This window comes from Topomyia yanbarensis, chromosome 2 (assembly GCF_030247195.1).
Source record: "Topomyia yanbarensis strain Yona2022 chromosome 2, ASM3024719v1, whole genome shotgun sequence".
NCBI classification, from domain to species: domain Eukaryota; kingdom Metazoa; phylum Arthropoda; class Insecta; order Diptera; family Culicidae; genus Topomyia; species Topomyia yanbarensis.
Window position 1 is genome coordinate 352926754 of NC_080671.1, and position 19128 is coordinate 352945881.

The following is a 19128-nucleotide window of genomic DNA, read 5'->3' on the forward strand; positions in this document are numbered from 1 at the left end:
AATAATTTGTGCTCAAATCTTCAACCTCGATCGTTGCTAACAAAGCTCCAAATACCTTTGAATCAACGCTAACATTTTCTATTCTACTCTCTTCTCTTTACATATCTGTTCCCAAAAACGGCGCATCTACTACTTGGCAACCGCTGAAAACCGCAATCCACCCGCCCGGAAATGCATCGTAACAAATTAAAAACCTGCCATCAACATCGAACTCTACCCGCGTTACGATGCGGTTTGTCGTCTCCGAAATCCATCTGCGACACCCGCACCGGCCCACTAATTGGGAAACTGTCTGTGTGTGCATACACTTTCGAACGGCACGCTTCGACGATTTCCCTGACGACGCCCTAGCAGAAGCGTAGCCACAGCTTGTACACCAGCGTGAAATACAATAAACTAGGCACCGGCCGGAAGCCATCATCGTGCGGCGGAGCTGGAGGTTCCCGAACCACAAAGATAGCGATTCCGGCCGATGGCGATGCTCTACTGGAACCAATTGTAAATAATTCCGACGACGACGACGATGATGATGATGATGACGACGACGACGGCGAGGACAACGACGATGGTGATGACACTCGGAACAACGGCACGGATGATGACCACGAGATCCTTCAGGAAGCTGCCAGCAGCAGCACTGACCGTGACAGCCGATTTGTGGCCACAAGCGGAAAACCGCGGGGACGAGGGAAAAAGGAATGGTCCAAGCGGTTTGAAAGGACTTGAAAAACGAGTTCCTTTCTAGGTCAAGTATGAGGGGGTACGGGCGGAAGCGGGAATTGGTAAATGTGTGCTATAATAGGCGATAACAAATTATTATAAATATTTACTTAAGCGGGAGACTGGGTGCGAGAACGCGAGAGAAAGAGACAGTGAGTGGGGGAGAAGCGAAAAATCAAACGGCGATTTTGTATCTACGGGATAGCGAGGGTGGGGAGAATTTTCCACTTGTAGGTGGAATGTTTTTCCTGTCTGATATTGTGTATGCAGCAGGAGCCTAAAATGGAACAAGACGCGTTTTTTATGGACGAGGGAAGACAGAAAGAGAGCACACACTCACTCACACTGTTGGCCGGAAAGTGCGCTCGCATGCGTGGGTGAATGTTGTGTGATAAACAATCTTTCTTTCAAAAATTCTGTTATTTTTATACACTATTATCATTATACATAATAAAACGGGCAAGATAAGAAAAATGGGCGATGACGTGAGGGAAAATGATTTATACACTGTTAAGGCACTTTTCAAATTCAGATTATTAGCGAGGTGATGGAGAGTCCTTGTGGTTCTGCACAGTCCCCTTCCGAAGAAAATAAGAAAAATGATAGTAGTCCTTCTGGTGGAATGGTGCACACAAATGAAAGTGGATGATGCTTGGGTTTCGAAACTGTAGAGTAAACTCGGCTCATGCCAGAGTGGCTTTCGAAAGTCACTGCTTTTAACTGGAATGGGAAATTATTGGGCGATTTACACCGTGAAACTATGCGCTAAATTAATAAAATTTTAGAAAATCAAACAATTCCCTTATTTAGTTGACGACTTCCATGTAAATTCCAACAGTTACAAAATATCACTATTCCCATATTTTTGTGAAAAAAATACTGGCAATAGTTGATTTAGTCAAAATTTTGTCAAATTTACAACCATACAATTAAAATGAACAGAATATGAACACAAAATGTAAACAAGTTTGAGAGCCACCACGAGAATGACGACTATCAAAAGAACGAATGTTAATATGTAAAAAATGTATATAAAACTTAGAAGATTTAATCGCGATCGAACACCGGCACAACAGTCGATGGTAACTGGGGAAAGGAGTTTACGAAGGAAGAAAGCTAGAATAATCTAACCTATCGCACCAACTGTAACTCGAATAGCTGTTTCAAAAAGAATTGGAGATTTGCAAACTGACTAACCATTTGATTGCAGTTTACCTAACAGAAAAAAAACTCAGGTTTTCTGCATTCTATCATCGTCCAATTGTTGTCCCTTTTCCGTACCGATTAGTTACCTATAACGGTGAAAAACGTGAAAATCTAGCTAATTATGAAAAACAAAATAACTTGGAACTCACCCTGCATCCTGTTTGCATCCCATAACTGTCTTCAGCGGTTCTGAAATCTTACTCTAGGCGACTCTACACATACTGAAACTCTAGAAAAAAGGGACGAGAGTCGAACAGCCGGCGGCGATGTGATACGATGTTAAATAGTTAATTGTTTATAATTTATACACGAAAACAAGAGAAAAAAATTCGCGATGATATCGAGCGGGCAGGACGCGAAATCAAAACAGAAAATTGAGACACAAACACGTGAATTTGAATCGTGCTTTAAATGTTTAGGTAAACGGTATTAACTAGCAAACTGAGAAATGACAGGAACTAATAAACGCCGACGGGAGACAGCATAAAAAAACAGCCGCAGCTTGTCGAGAGGGGTGAAAAAAAACCGAAAAATTCATGCAAAACACTATTTTGTAAAAAAAAGGAACAATAAAAATTAAAACCAATGTAAAACTCCCCTTTCATTTGTTACTCTAAAACCAGCTATATCACCAGCCCACTTTCCTTCGCGATTGCCGAAGATTAATATCCCATTAATTTATAATGAAGCGGTACGACGCTCCGGCTAAACTGAATTGCACCAATAAATCGCTTCGCCACAACGAGATTAGCTTCTAAAATCTGGTCGGCCCACAGCGCACACCCGGCACACCCAAATGAAAACAGAGTTCGGATGGTTGTTTGCCGACCTACTACTCCTCCGGTCGGCCGGATAGTGTGATCCTGCAATCAGCCGAACAAGGCGCTAACCGCTGCTGCTGCTGGTGCTGATGCTGCTGCTACTCTAAACTTTGTCCCGGAAAACATCAGGTAAGTGTGCTGAGTTGTGGATGTTGGGGGAAAGCGGCTTTTCGGGAAATTAATGGACTTGGTACTGCGAGCAAAGATTATAAATTTTACACTCGGTGTGATTCGTCCGGTTTCGGCGCGGGACACGCAGTTCGTCGCCGGAAAGGATTCTCGGTTTTACTGCGTAAAGGCGGAAATGAGTTCTAAATGGGCACGGCGAAACTGAGCTTGTTGGATACCGACAAAGTTTAGATAAAATTAAAGAAAATATTTATTTTTGTTTATGTGTATTAATTGCTTAAACTTTAAGATCTGTAGCATGTTCGCTTTTCCATAATTTTTTTTCACGCTATGACAAAATGCATCGTACTAAATATTACATCACCATAAAATCTAAATATGGACAAAATCACGTCTTGTCTACAATATTTCGACATACTACACGTTTCTTTGAAATGTCAAAGTAATTTTCGAAAGGGCCTACTTGTTTCGATCCTCTTAGGTAATTTAAAAAGTTTGGAGTGAAAAATCCTATGATTTTTCACAAAATTCAAAAAATTTTGAGCGTTTTAGTGGAGTGTCACAATTAATCCTGCAAAAGACAGATGTCTTCCGTTTAATTACACATAATAATAATATTGAAAAACAGCTGTTTCTCACCATCAATCAGATACCAGTATTTTAACTATTACTTAATCTACTGCAGTGTTCATATCAGTATAACAAAAATTACTATTGCTACAACTTTTCATACAGAAACTGGTAGATAGATCGGGACACGAAAAAAAAAAATTGTTCCCAAAATCGTGAATAAAGTGCCATGAATTCTGGAACAATCACCTTTTTACGTTACGAAAACAGGACCATGAACAAAAATCATGGCTTTTATAATGATGTTCAATTTCTCTTCAGTAACGCCCGGATAACGCTTTCATTGGCGGAAATATTTGTTTTTGTTTTATAAACTTCAGTCACGGTTTCCGCCAAATTATTTCTAATTCGATTCTTAGTACGCAAACTAGTTCACAACTTTATGAACATTATTGATAACCCCAAAGGTTAACTCATGATTTTTTTTTCACAGATGTAGGAACATTAGTTCACAAAATCAAAATATTCTGGACTAATATTTTTTCGAGAACTATTTCACGAAATTCGGAATTTTATTCATGAATCCATTCAATCCTTGTGAACTAATTCATGATCCCTAATATATTAGTCACGATCCAATTTCCGTGCTCGTGAAATGGTTTACAAAATCATCAAATATTATTCATGTATTCGTGAACTGGTTCATGATATATTAGTTACGATCCAATATCCGTGCTGGTGAAATAGTTCACGAAATCATGAAATATTATTCATGTATTCGTGAACCGGTTCATGATACCTAGTATAATAATCACAACTTACCATTCGTTTTCTTGAAATAGTTCGCGAAATAATAAAATATTATTCATGTATTCGTGAACTGGCTCATGATTCCTAGTATATTAGTTACGATCCAATATTCGTGCTGGTAAAAAAGTTCACGAAATCATAAAATATTATTCATGTATTCGTGAACTTGTTCATGATTCCTAGCACATGATTTACGATCTATCTAGTATCTATTTGCGCGCTTGTGACATTTAGAAGATATCCCTAATCATTTACAACTTCATGCAACATGGTAATGAAATTTTTACGCGAACTCTATCACAAAATTTGGAGTATTATTTATGGAATCATTTTTGTTCCATGCATTTTTTCATGAAATACCAAGCTGCCAGCGACCAATAATAGGTACGAGCAGTAGATATAAAAAAAAACTATTAGAACCTCGAACATCGTTATTCATTTGATAAGGTTCATTGTGATGTCCGGACAGAAAACGAAAACTGCACTGGGAACAAGAGATGGTCGGGTTTCAATTTTTTCGAACCCGAACCCGATCCGAACCCGAGAGCATGAAAATTTAAAAACCCGAACTCGACCCGAGCCCGAAATTATAAAATTTGAAAAACCCGAACCCGACCCGAGCCCGAACATTTTAAAACTTAAAAACCCGTACCCGAGAATGAAAATTTTGTAAAACCCGAACCCGACCCGACCCGAGAATTTTAATATTTGAGAAGCCCGATCCGAATCCAACTTGCTAATACGGAGAATCAAACAAAGATCTCGAAGATTTTTAATTCTAGGAATCCGAGCTGGACCCTAGGTTCATCTAAGAATAGTAGAATCACTCGAATCTGAAGTAGCACCATACGAATTGAGTTATCTCTGCATATGGCAGAACAAATCACTGCCGAGTAGAATCCGCATTTATATTTACTATTATTAAACGTCGAATTTGTAATGTTCTGAGAAACTTATAAATCGTCAATATCTTAACCGGAAATTAAGTTAAATCGGCGGCTAACTCATGGGGAAACAGAAAGCTTAATGGTCACAGTTTCCAACAACCTTGCCCTTCGTACACCAAAATTTCTAATTTTTTATCAGAAACCATTCCTGCAAGGCAGTTTTGTATAATTTATTACATGTATTAAATTAAGCTATGGCAATTGGCAATTCGTATTCGACAGTTTACATGACATCACCCACGTTACTAGTTGGTACGGTCAAACCTGTATCGAAGGGTATCAATCAAGATTTTTTGACGTGTTCGTGATATCCCATCATTAGCGTTAGGACGATCTATGATGGGGTATCTAAGTTATTTTATGCTTCAGATTATACGGCAAGCGCTCCAGTAGAGATACTTCGACATCTCCGATGACGACTTCAAACTTTTAAACTCCGTTGATGGCTTCAACAGAACATACAAAATTTTTACGATAAATTCCTTAAGTTCGTGGAAATTGATGTATTTTCATGAAGGAATTCGGATTATGCAACAGCTCAGCCCGGGAACAATCTGACAGAAAGTGCTTGTTTCATATATGTACCACTGATTTGATAGTGGTGCTATTATACCATCACCATATAAGTGTCAACGACGAAACCTGGCGGAAGTGAAGCTAGGTTTAGGTCTGATGGAACAGACAGTCTCTAGAAAATAAATTTGGCCTAAACTATCCACTTTAAAAAAACAATGTGCCCTTTTTATATTTGAGCTGCCATGGTGACACCAAAGTACCTCCAAATTTGTGAGTTCAAGTCCTTATTTTTCCGTTACAATTTATTTTAATTGCAAACGATCTTTATCATAAACCAATTTGATTATTAAACTTCCGTTAAAGCAGGTACAACCTGTTTGTTTCATTTGACCAACTTAACAGTGCTCGCTTAAAGTTTGTTTCAGGTACAAATGTACCCCACAAAACCGTTTGCGTTAGTGTTTTGTCATGTGTACATAATTCAAAAAAAAATATTAAATCTTTTTTTAAAAGCAAAATATCGATACATAGTAAGCGAGAAACTTGTGTAAAAGCGTATAACTATAGCAAATTAACTACAAAATGCGCTTGGATCGGTATTGTAATTTTTGCTTTTGCGGATGAAAGAGGCAAAACACATTCGTGAATATGATTTGTATATAGTATGCAAGACGCATCATTCGATTCGTTATCTTCTGCAGCCCAGGCTCTAGAGCATACTTACTTTATATACACGTACAATGCACCGGCTCTACCTGTTCCTTCGACGTTTTCCTGTTTCATCTCCGTTACTGCATATTGCTGTATTTTTAACGTTTGTATTGGTGTTTAGTTTTCAAAAAAGCATCGGAATAAATACACTTTTTGACCGGTTTTTAAAAAAAAATGTTCAAAAGGAAATTTAATAATCTTTACAACGTCGTATAAATGGTCAAAATCGATTTGAAACTATCGGAGTTATAGCAATATGAAGAAAAAAAGGATTTTTGACGTATTTTAAAGACTTGTTCTACACAAAATGAAATATTATATAATTAAATAGTCAAAACACGAATATTTTTAAAGAGGTTACTTTACCAATAATTTCAGAATAAAACTATCCAATTTAATTATAAATTTAATAAAAATTAGACACATTAGAGTGATTTTAGTTCTGGGGTACAAATGTACCCCACAAAACCGTTTACGTAGAGAAAAAGTGGCCGCGGTCTAAGTATCGGTTTTAAAGTACATGTCTAAATTTATATTCCATTATAGAAAGTTGAACCGATATTTTCCGATAAATTTCTGTTGACTTGGTTTATTACTAATTATCATGAAAAATAAATCGCAAAGAGATTTTAGATGTGAAACACGTATTATTGAATGCTCTCTCATGAATATTCGTTTAAAAAATTAAATAATTCAGGCAGTTTGCGTATCTGAAGAGACGGAATTTTATACAAGAATGAAAAAATACAATATTTGAGCACCAGAAAATACGACGAATTCTAGCGATTCAGAGGTGCTAACCTTTGGTACCATTATATGTGTCATCCATTCGTATCACGAAGTATAATTCACTACTACACAAAAGACTGCGTTTTGTGTATAGACGCAAACAGTGTCATGAAATGGTTAGGTTGTTTTGCTCAAAACCCAAACCCTACCCGACCCCGATAATTTGTAATTTGAAAAACCCGAACCCAACCCGAGCCCGAAAGTTCAAAATTTCAAAAACCCGGACCCGACCCGAACCCGAGTTTTTCAAATTTGAAAACCCGGAACCCGACCCGAACCCGAGAAGCTTAAATTTACAGAACTCGAACCCGACCCGAATCACGTCTAGTTCGGGTCGGATCCGGGTTTCGGGTCCAAAAACCCGAACCCGACCATCTCTAACTGGGAACCCCAAGTTGTATGCGTGATATAGTTCACAGAACAAGATATCGCGAATGAAACTTATTTTAATGATCCAGTTCATATTTTCACATTAGTCCGAGTAAAAAAACCGTTAGTAACCAAAAAATAATAGATCACGATAAGGCGAAGAGAATTTATGAATACCATGATAAAACTGCAGATATCATGAACATTAGTTACATTACTCTTTGAAAGTAAGCTCTAAAATAAAATATCCTGATAACATGAACAGAATGGACGAATATTGTGACTAAGATCCTGAAATCATGAACACAAACCACAAAACTGGTAACAAAAATATCTAAAATCGTGACCAATATTCTGAAATCATGAACATGAATTGCTCTATTCATGACTGAAATATCACGATAACAGGAACAGAAGTTACAAAAATCGCGACTAGGATACTTAAATAGTGAACACAATGCACATAACTCGTGACAGAAACATTTAAAATCGTGACAAAGATCCTCAAATCATGAGCATGAATCACTTTACTCATAACTAAAATATCACGATAGCGTGAATAGAAATTACGAACATCGCGACTAAGATCTTGAAATCATGAACTTTAATCCCGCTAACGTCCTGAGAATTCACAACAATCGCAAATAAGCTCTTGAAATCTGGACAACGTTTGACTGACGACTGTGTATTCCCAAATCATGACCAAGAATCACATCAAAAACTAAACATGTCCAGGGAGAAACAACAGTAACCCAACCAAACATTCTATTGTAACACCATGTATATATTCGACACGAACTGGTTTTTAGAAAACACAAATAGTTTCATGAGATTTATTATTCATAATTTCAGGAACTTGGTCACGGTTTTCGTAAATCGTTCAGTTCACAAAATCGTGAGTTTTTGTTCATGAATTTATGAACGGATTTTTTTCCGTGTAGGTAACTAGATGTGTGAAGCTGGCCGTTTATTGTGTGTGGGTAGTAGTGTGAAAAGCCATGAATATCCGTTACTTTGATCTCGATTGAATAACCCGGGCAAACGAAAAGTCCATAATGGTCATGGTCCAATTTCACCCCCACCACATGATGATTTAATAATGTTTTAAATGGGATCAACCCACGAAAACACCATCACCATGGTCCGGTAGATACCATATTAAACCCATATTTTAGAGTATTTATGGGTTATTGGGACCATTTTATGGGGTGTTGATGGTTGTGAAACTCGATACGGACCATATTTTTGATCTTTTCAAGGGGTTGTATGGTGTCTGAACCCATGAGTATTTGGTCGGGAAGGACGAAAGGGGACCGTTTGAAAATTTCCAGGCTCTCAGCTACATCTAATTTCCAGGGATTGGAAATTTGTGTTGAATTTTAATATTTTCGGTAGTTAGGTCGTGTTTTTTTTTTTTGAAAAAAGCGTACTCCGCTACTTTAGATTTGAAGTGAAATGGTACATCTTTATCAGATTCCCTAGAAGCTTTAGTAATTTCTACGATGTGTTCCTTAATCCGAATTTCTTATGTTCTCTTGGTTTGCTCAATATAAGCTTTATCACAATGAGAACATGATATTTTGTATATCCCAGATTTGCTTAGAGTGTCTATTGGATCTTTTGTGAACCCCAGTATTGATTTTAGTTAGTAATTTCTACTACTGAAAACAAGATCCATACCAAACCATTTTTAATTTTGTTCTGAGTGAATATGCAATATGTTTGTTAACATCTATCCTTTTTAAACTTTCAATTGTTTGGGTTAAGTTTGTGAGTGCTTGTTTGCTTTTTTATGAATTAACGATTGGATGGTTTGCTCTGGATACCCATTGAGCCTGCCTAATTCGAAAACAAATTTGTTTTCTTAAATTTTTGCTTCTTCCTCCAAAGGTGAACTAAGCATGCTGTGGACCATATGATGAAAAGCGGCCATTTTATGCTGGTAAGAATGATTTGAAGTTTTGCTAGCTCTATTTCGCTTATAAACGTTTTAACCTTAAGGTCATTCAACTCTTCGGGTTAGAAAAATCTGTTATGAAAAATTTCTAACCCTATGTGTGGGGTCGGGACTCGAACCCAGGTGTGCTGCGTACAAGACAATCGATTTACCAATTGCGCTACGCCCACCCTCTAATGGTTTGAAGTATTTGGTATAATTCTTTCAGTATTCGTTGGTTTCCTATTTATTTCGAAAGTCGCGGATCTCCCCTCTCTCTTTACTAGGATATCCCCTACTCTAATATTCATTGACGTTTTTTTTTAAGAATAAACATTATGTTTTTAATAAAAAATTCTAAATCCGTTGAAGAATTTTTTTTTTTGTTTTTCAACTACATGACTGAAAAAACTCTCATTTTTTATTGAACACCTGTTTTTAGGCTTACAGGAGAAAAACCAGGACAAATCAAGCTTTTTCCTCGACTTCCCGGGACGCCAGGACAGTCAGTGAAAAACCAGGACATGTCCTGGGAAACCCTACCTAATGTTGCCCTACAAATTAACCCAATGCGTTGAACAAGGACGACAGTGCTGATCTAACCAACGCCTTCAAATGGAAACATAGCGAAAATGGGCTCATTACCCTACCTACTCATACCGGCTTTTCAGCATAACTAATAATTCATTTTATAAATGTGAATGGCTAACTGTTTCATTGCCTTTCTCTATAGAAGATTCTCTTCGGCCAATTTGCTGTCGCTCAGCTAAACTATTCATTTCAGTGGGGAAACGAGTCTTTCCATTTACTGATGTATACGCTTTCATAAATCACGGAGCGGGCGTTTTCCCCAGGTGAATATTTCTTTTTTTTTCGTATTATTTTCAAATCCACCATTATACACAACGCGGAATATTATACAGAGTTTGTACTATTCAATAAAATACTCCGAATTGGAATGTAGAAATTTATTTATCTACTAAATGCACTAGACACTAGTTTCAATCATATTTTCTGCTATACAACTAGAAGAAAAGGACGATTCAAAGTTTCATTCAACAAAAAAATCGCACTATACAAGAAACATAAAACACGACCCGATCCATTTTCGACATCCGCCCCGCCAATGTTTATTTGATTTGTTCCTAATCAAGCCCCATTGATCTCATTCCGTTGCGAGGCAGCACGTTCCGGCTCGAGCGAAGAAGGGTAGGACCTCCCTCTCTGCCCATGCCACCGCTTCCAGTGACTTCAGTAATGGTGCAAATTAATCAACCTCGCACCATCCGCCGGTTCGGCCAGGTAGAACCGGGCCCGATATTTGCCGCCCACTTTGCGCGAATAAATCGTATCGATTTCCTTGACAGCCGCCTCGATGGATTCCTTCAGCAGCAGGGTCACAGTGCAGCCACCGAATCCCCCACCGGTCATCCGTGTTCCCAGGACACCGGGAGCCCCGATGGTCGCCTCCACCAGGATGTCCAGCTCGTGGCACGAGACGTTGAAATCGTCGCGCAACGATTTATGGGACTCGATCATTAATTTTCCCATCTTTGGTGTTTTATTTTCCGTATTTTGTTGTTCCGAGTGCAAGAAAACCGAGTCAGCCCGGTCACGTTTTTGCCGGTTGACGAGGAGAAAAGTTGCGATTTCCGGATACAAATGGGACCCCATTTGTATTTGTTTCCCATCCGGGTTCCATCCCGATTGCACACACAGGTGTGACGGTCCCGTTGCAGTCCGGAAAAGTCAGTACCGGTGCCAGGTGAGCCGAGGTTGGTATTCGTTTGTTTGCCAGTGTTGTTGATTTCCATTCCATTTGTCCGTTGATGGTGGTGATGACAGCGTGAAATGAGAAGAAATGAACAAGATAAGGTAAATACATTTTGCTGGCTGTGACATCAGGGGCGATGGGTTTTAGGAGAGCGGGGTAACGGATTGTTATTGAAATGAATGCAATGTTTAGTTTATTGTCATGGAATGAAATTCAATAATAATCCTTCAAAAAGATTTTTACAAACTTATTTTGTTCTTTATTCAGTTGCAGAGAAGAATCCGTTCAACATGGGATATTCTAACAAAAGTTTACGAAAACCTACAAGGTTGTGAGGACAAAGTTTGAACAGTTTTCGTTTAATTCTTCAACATCGGAAAAGGCTACTTGGAAATAGTGGTGGAGGAGGACAGGGGAGCAGAAATTCTCTACATTTGTCCACGGAGGGAAAAGACGGGGTTGACGTGGTACATGAACAGCCCCAAAAATGCTTGAAATTTAAAATATTTATAATGAAATTGAAAATTGTTCTTCTAAGGAAAACAATATAGAATAAATACTTTTATTTTCAAGCAAGCCACAGCGATTTGACCCCTTCAGCAAAGTTGTGTATTTTGTTAGAATGTTAACTTTCTGAACGTTGTAATCGCGAGAAATCAGAAGCAAAAATGTTAGGGTTAAAAAATTGAATTTAAAGACTTCAACTTTCTCGAAGACATGCTATTTCTTTTCATTAAAAAATCAGATTTTCTTAGGCCTAATATCGTCAATTTCTTAAAAAAGGAATGGTGCCAAAAGATGGGGCTTTTTATACACATAAACATTGTGGAACATGTCAGTTCGCAAATATAAATACTTTTAGTTACATCCAAATATGTTCCTCAAATGCATGTTTTGAACCGCTGTGCGGTGGTTCACATCCTGAATTGGAGCGATCTTTTCAACACTTGCACCCTAGCTGCACTGTGAAATCATCAACCTAGAAATTTCCGCGCTATAATTATTTTTATTACGATATAAACTCAAAAAATATGACCATGACATGTCTGGAAAGCCAATTTAAACGTCTGTCTAAATCCTTATTCCCTTTTCCAAACCCACAACTCACCTTTTGGTAATCGTTCGCCTTCAACGCCTCGGCTGCGGTCACGGTTCGCTTAATCTCGGTGATAACATGTCGGGCCCTTCGCATCAGTACCTCGTCGGCATTCTTCAAAGCTGGTTGGTGTTCGGGATTTTGAGGATGCCCGACGGATCCGTCGTCACCCACCAGAGTGCGATTTGATGTGTTCCAGCGGGGGCCAAGCCGTTTAAAGCAGGACATTAATGAGTGTTGGTGCGAATTTCAAGCGTGAGCAGGTAGCAGGTAGGAGATATGTAAAAATAAGGAAAATTATATGAACATCATTAAAACCAAGCAGGGAAAGGGTGTAAGAAGAGAAACTCGTATGGAAATTCTCACCGAATGTGATGCTTATAATTTTAATTAATAGCTTGAAGTGAATTACGGTTAAATAAAGAGCCACCACTTGAAAATTCCTGATTACAGTTAGGTTACGGCAACCATTCCTGTACCAACTGAATATAAGCTTATTTAATATAGGCTGCACATGAGATTAATTAATAATATGAAAATGTTACCCATTTAAGTACCACCCACTGCAAGAGATATATTCCACAGTTGCTTACCGTCCAGGTTCTTCTCGGTTGCATCCCGGTAGCTTTTGAGTCCCATCAGTTGCAGTGCTTCCTGGCACTGTTTGCGTCGTGTCGGATACTCGCTGGAGGACAGTTCATGCTTTACGCTCGAGTTGCAGATTAACACCGCAAGCCCGGCTGCTTCGAACGGAATCTGGGTGGTGGTGAGGCTTCTGCGTGGGTTTGAAAAAGAAATGAACTATGAGAATTGTATTCGACTGGGGGTTCCTCTTCCTAGGCGAACCTACATGACTACACAGAATATGTTAATTAGCGAAACTTTCCTGGCGGTAGTGTTTTCATAAATATTGTTCCTGCTTCTATTCTGTCGGATCTCGGATTAGTTTAAAAGGGTACAGCTCTCGTGTAACGATGGATACGATATTACGTACCATGCGTCTCTTAGTAGCCGTTATGTTATTCAAATCAAAATTTATATTACTAAGATGACAGTACTGAAAATATAATTGTAGGCTTTTTTTGTTAACTTATCGTTCGATTATGGCGGGTTCAGGTAGGGGACACGTGTCCCTCCCCTTCCCTCTATTCAGTCGGAAGGTTATTTAGTAGAGAAGTTTGTATTTCACCTGAATACTGTTTCCGTGATTTCTAATATATCAATATATAGTCTATAGTCTTAAGTATTCTTTGCTTCGTAATACACTTATTCAATATATCATGAATTCTATCTGATATCTCAGCACCTTATGACCAAAATGTACCCGAACCAATAAATGTTAAGGAATACGATCGTAAATAAAACGTTAAGGAATACAAATACGTAAATAAATCTTCAGGAAAATCAATAATGTCGATTTTGAATACATTTTAATACCAAAAATGAATCCAGTTCATACATTCTTCTGTTATTTACATTAGTGTTCGCTGGTTGCTTAACAGACCTTAGACATTTTGAGCCAGTTTTGATTGCTGTTAATGAACTAATCTTAGAAAAAGCTTCGCAGAACTTTCGATAGAGGGCCGTATGTGTATATTACTGACACGCCGTGATTTGGCTTTGGTACGTACGAGACGCGATCAGAGCAATGATAAAAGCATGTACTCTACTTATAAGAACACCGCTCAAAATGTTTTTTCGTAACGTATTTGATAGATTTCTCTTAAATATATGGTACCAAATTGGGTTGTTGTATCTCAATTTTGTTATCGTTATCGACATAGGCGGCTCCAGTTGGTTGACAAAGGGGGGGAGGGGTGGGGGGCACACCTTCCAAACAAAATTGTGCCGAATTTTGGAAACTTATTTTTTAACAGGGCTCGTATTTAGAGTTTGGCAAATAGTTGGACAAATTACACCATCCTTGAATGCAATACTATTTGTTTACTAATCTTCAGGGAATCCATTTCGCCATTAATCCTTTTTTACTACAAACATCTCAAGGTGATTTTTTTGAGTTGTTCCTATCGGTTAATCTGAAGAGTTTTGCTATAGCAGAACTGTCAGGGAAACAAACTCATTGTTTAATTGTTTATTTCAAACAACAAATTCAATCTTTGCTTTGTTATCGACAAGTAATTTCAACAACTCAATGAAATTTCAATTTTTCTCACCCAATACCATATATAAACTCTGAATCCTTGAAGAACTGCTTGTACAGTAATGTTGCCATTTTGCTTCTATGTTTGACTCCTGATTTGTTACTAATCTGAGAAGAAACCCGAAGATCTAAGTACCATTTCGCCAGACAAATAAAATGCCAGTCAGTCAGTAGACGTCTATTCGGTCGAAGTCCACCTTTAAACTGCCATTGTTTTCCTTTCACTGATTTTAGAAAATTTCTTGTTCCACGAAAAGCAGATTCCCGTAAAATTAATACAAATTTAACTCATCCCTTAAAGTTATCCCAGCTTCCATTTTGGAGTTTGTATTATCAGGAAAACCATAGAAACTAACTAAAAGAACAACCAGCACAAGTCCAAGTACAAGTGTTGATTCAACCAAATTTATTAATAGTCATCCTGTTGAAAAGTATTGTTTCTCAGTCGTTGGCCAGTTGAAAAAAATCCAATATATTACTGCAACTTCTGAAAGGTACCTTAGTTGTAATGTCTATAGGCAAACCACTTAGGACAATTGATCTTTGGTTTATTCGTCAAAGATCTATGCCATCATGGCCAATAAACTATACGCTAAACTGAGCGGCGAATCCATCTCCGTGAAGAATGCAAATGTCACCTAGAAGACAAATAACTTAACAGTAGCTCCAAATAACAAAAAAACGGCCAGAGTTTGGTTCCGTTAGCTGTACGGCCGAGTGCTGATGAAATTCGAGGGATGTGTTTTGATCGCCGATAAAACTTATGCGAAAATTTCAAATAATACAGGGGCTGAAATTTAACAAGGCTACTGCTCGCGGTTTATGGCATATTACAGTTTTCGCGGAGGAATTATCGGGAAAAAAAAATGATTTGGCAAAGGAACTATTCCTTTGCAAGAAAACATTAGCTGTCCAATGATGGTCCAGTTACATTATGAACAGATCTAGCCGACTGCCTTAATAGCAAACTGACTTCACAAAATTGTCCACAGTTCCGTCCAGTATAGCCATAGTTCACGATAATGAAGCGGAAACTGATGATGCTTTAATCAAGAAGAACTCCATAGTGAAATAAAACGTTCGAACCCATGATTTTTTATCAGATTTAGTATGCTTATTAAGTATTCTGATCAATAAAGCAGGTTCAATGTGCCACTTACTTTGGACCACCTTTGGACTACCGGCGACCACTATGAATGAGGTTAACGAGGCTATTCAACAGCTCAAGAACAACAAGGCAGTTGGTAAGGATGGTCTAGGAGCGGAACTCTTCAAGGTGGGTCCGGAGAAACTGACGGAATGCATGCACCGAATAATCGAAAGAATCTGGGACAGAGGAAGGGGTCATCACCCCGATATACAAGAAAGGCGACAAATTGGACTGTGACATCTACAGAGCGATCACGGTGACAAATGCCGCTTACAAAGTACTACAGTTAACTCTCTCTATGTCGATATTGAAGGGACCATCGACATAGGGAGAGATCGACATATAGAACACAATGATTTTATCTGAGACAACTTTTCCTTCAGGACATCATAATGCATACCGGGAAATGAAGATAGATGTTCGTATTGGGGGGAGTAGGGTAGTAGACGACGAGGTAAAGTGCACACGCACTGCAAAATATCAAGTTTGCTGTTTGAGAAGGAATCCCTTATTTGCAGCCCCACATGTAGGGAAACATGGGTATACTTGACCAGGTTTTCAGCTAAACCTGCATAAATCTCTAAAAAAAAAATTTCAATCCTTCTAAAGTCATTGAGATATAATGTAAAAAGATATTTGTGTTCATAATTTTCTGCGGAATTTTTAATTTACTTTTTCAAAAGTTATAAAAGTTTATCTTAGATCGTTTTTTTTGGTCGTCTCCCCGCAGTGGGGAGACTTGACCAAGGCCTGGGAGACTTGACCAAGAGAATTTTGAAAAATCAAAACAAAGAATAATGAAATAAATAATACTGTAATCTTTTTTTCCATATTGTCGATGTCATTAGGTAGCAGCAAAAGATATAAAAGGGTTGCATTTCATAAATTTCTACTGTGTTTAATCATTTTCTTTTAAGGATTAACTGTACTGCTTGCATTGCATATTAACATGTCACGAAATCAGCCATATTACTACTAACTTTATTTACTAGTACAAAAAGATATGATGTTTGATGCGGGATTTTTTTTGTGACGTGATTAACACTAAAAGTAGGTACGACAGCATAGTAAATATCAGAAAAAAATATCTAGATAGATGTTCGTATTGGGGGGAGTAGGGTAGTAGACGACGAGGTAAAGTGCACACGCACTGCAAAATGTCTCCTCATAAAGGCCCAAACGCAATGGCGACGGAAGCGGAACGGCAACGGAAAGCGGCTGTCAATTATAATTTTGAATACATGCAAGTCAATGCGGTTGTCCGCAATGATGGCAGAACGGTAAACGCGGCGTTGTACTAAAAGAACAAAACCGCGTTTTTTTTTGAAAAAATTCAAAAAGAGCGGCAGTTGAAAACGCGGTAAACAGACTGTTTTAATTCAAATTCACCGGATTCCATATTCGGTGGAATCTAACGTATTGTATTGCGGATATTTAGGTTGGGCAGATAGTGAACTTAATTGCAGCTTTTTTGTTTCGTTCGATTTTAGAGGTTTTAACCTGAGGGTCGTTCGTCTTTTGTGGGGTAGAAAAAGCTTTTTTCTAAAAATCTCCAATCATATGTGCGGGTTTGGGAATCGAACCCAAGTAAGCAATTTTCGTGTGCCGTACTAATGGACCCGATGAAATTCAAAGATGGCGGCATGAAAAACATGAACGAAATTCACTGTTGAAACTGTACGCATTAGAAAAGAGCTCTGTTAGTTTTTGTTCTTTTAACGAACAGTTTTGTGAATTAGTGCATACAAAAGATAATAAAAAGCTGGGAAAGATAAGAAACGATTGTTTAACAAGAATAAAAAATAGTTTGTTCGTTCTAGCATATCTGGTACAACGTCAATACACTTTGGATTTATCGTACTGTTGATTTATCGTCGTCTACCACACGAACCATTATACAGATGCCACTAGTATAACAACGTATTTTAATTTAAACAATTAGGACAACTGGCGCATTATTTGTTCTGTTTGGCACGTCGGTGGGTACACTACGGACCCGTGGTTATTTTATCTACTAGACAGCTACGTTTCTTGTTACTCTAGTTTTGTTCACAGTTTACGTTCTGACGAACGCGAAAAACCATTTGGATGCACAGACCAACTTCCTAAGCCACTTTGCAAGCAAGTGCACAAAGCAAGCGTTAGCCAGGATAAACCAATTGACATTGATTGAAAAGGAGAAACCCGCTACCGGATACGATACGTAAACCATTTATCAGCAGTATATCAAAGAAACCGGTTCATGGTTGGGTCATTGGTAGAAAGTTTTGAATATAATAAAACCTGCGATTCTAATGTTCTCAATGTTACAGGTTTGGTCAAAAGATCTGAAGTCGGTGCGTTGGATGCTTTCGAATCGATGGCGTTCTTCATGGTTCGTTTGTTTATTGGCGTTCTTCATTATTTTAATCAGTTTAGGTTCGAATTCCCCAAACGCAGCAAAGAAGTTGTATGACCAGCTATTTTGAAAAATGTGATGTGAATGTCTATGTCCTTCGATAGCACCCACTTGGTAGAATTGACAACCGTTTTTCTTTAAAAAACATAGATGTCATGCATTAATTTGCATAATTTATATTTTTATCCAAATCTACATTGCGACCCCGCAGCAGATGAAGCGATTGCAATCAATCACCAAATATCTAATCTATTCCCCCTTCAGTGAAAGCATCAAGGACAGTCTAACAAAAATATTTCACATGATTGAACCAGGTTTATATTATTCGAGCATGCAATGATTAAACCAATTTTTGTATTAGAATCCGTGAACAAGGTTGTCGCATTGTAGTTCTTGGTAGTGTTGTGCCATTATTTACTACATCTTTGCTGTATTAATCAAGGAAACGAGTGGACCGACCACGATTGGTAAAGCAGACATTCACTGCAATGAGCTTTGTAAAAGGAAAGTCGCTTTGATTTGGTCCAAATTTGTCAACAAATAAATGTCAAGCGCTAACCGCGCTCTAACCGCTGATGTTCATTGCGTTTTGAATACGCGGCAATGGTCGCAGATTTTATTTAGTACAAACCGCGACAATTCCGCGTACCGTTGCCGTTCCGCTTCCGTCGCCATTGCGTTTGGGCCTTAAAATCTTGGTCAAGTCTCCCCAGCATTATTTATTGCGTTCAATCTCGTGCAAATTTTAGTAATAACTATTTCAATGTTCCTATTTATGCAAAATCATTTCACTAGTTCATAAAGTATAAAATAATGTATAAGTACTTTAGAAATAATTATTAGGCGAGTAGATGTGTCCATACAAAGTCGGATGAAAAATTACATCATTTAACGCAAATTTATTAAATACGGAATCTTTTCTATAAGCAAAGAATTTTTCATTCCAAACTTTTAAAATTACCTAAACGGACCGAAACTAGTATAAACATATTTTTGAAATTTTTTAAGAACCTAATAGAACACGT

The 19128-nt window shown here is 38.0% G+C and overlaps 2 protein-coding genes across 3 annotated transcripts in view; one reads left to right on the top strand and one right to left on the bottom strand.

Annotated features, from left to right (window-relative positions):
* The window catches only part of LOC131684253 (furin-like protease 2), a 590883-nt gene extending 589098 nt beyond the window's left edge, over nt 1-1785 (top strand). For both annotated transcript variants that reach the window (XM_058966945.1, XM_058966946.1), the window contains exon 15: nt 355-1785. In XM_058966945.1, coding sequence (XP_058822928.1) covers nt 355-726 — 372 coding nt within the window. In that variant the 3' untranslated portion in view covers nt 727-1785. The remainder of the gene's footprint in view (nt 1-354) is intronic.
* Nucleotides 1786-10477: 8692 nt separating this feature from the next.
* LOC131684258 (galactokinase-like) overlaps nt 10478-19128 on the bottom strand; it is a 68232-nt gene continuing 59581 nt past the window's right edge. Inside the window, exons 6-8 of the mRNA XM_058966955.1 lie at nt 12988-13169; nt 12407-12516; nt 10478-11075 (exon numbers count right to left, since the gene is read on the bottom strand). Coding sequence (XP_058822938.1) covers nt 10776-11075; nt 12407-12516; nt 12988-13169 — 592 coding nt within the window. The 3' untranslated portion in view covers nt 10478-10775. The remainder of the gene's footprint in view (nt 11076-12406; nt 12517-12987; nt 13170-19128) is intronic.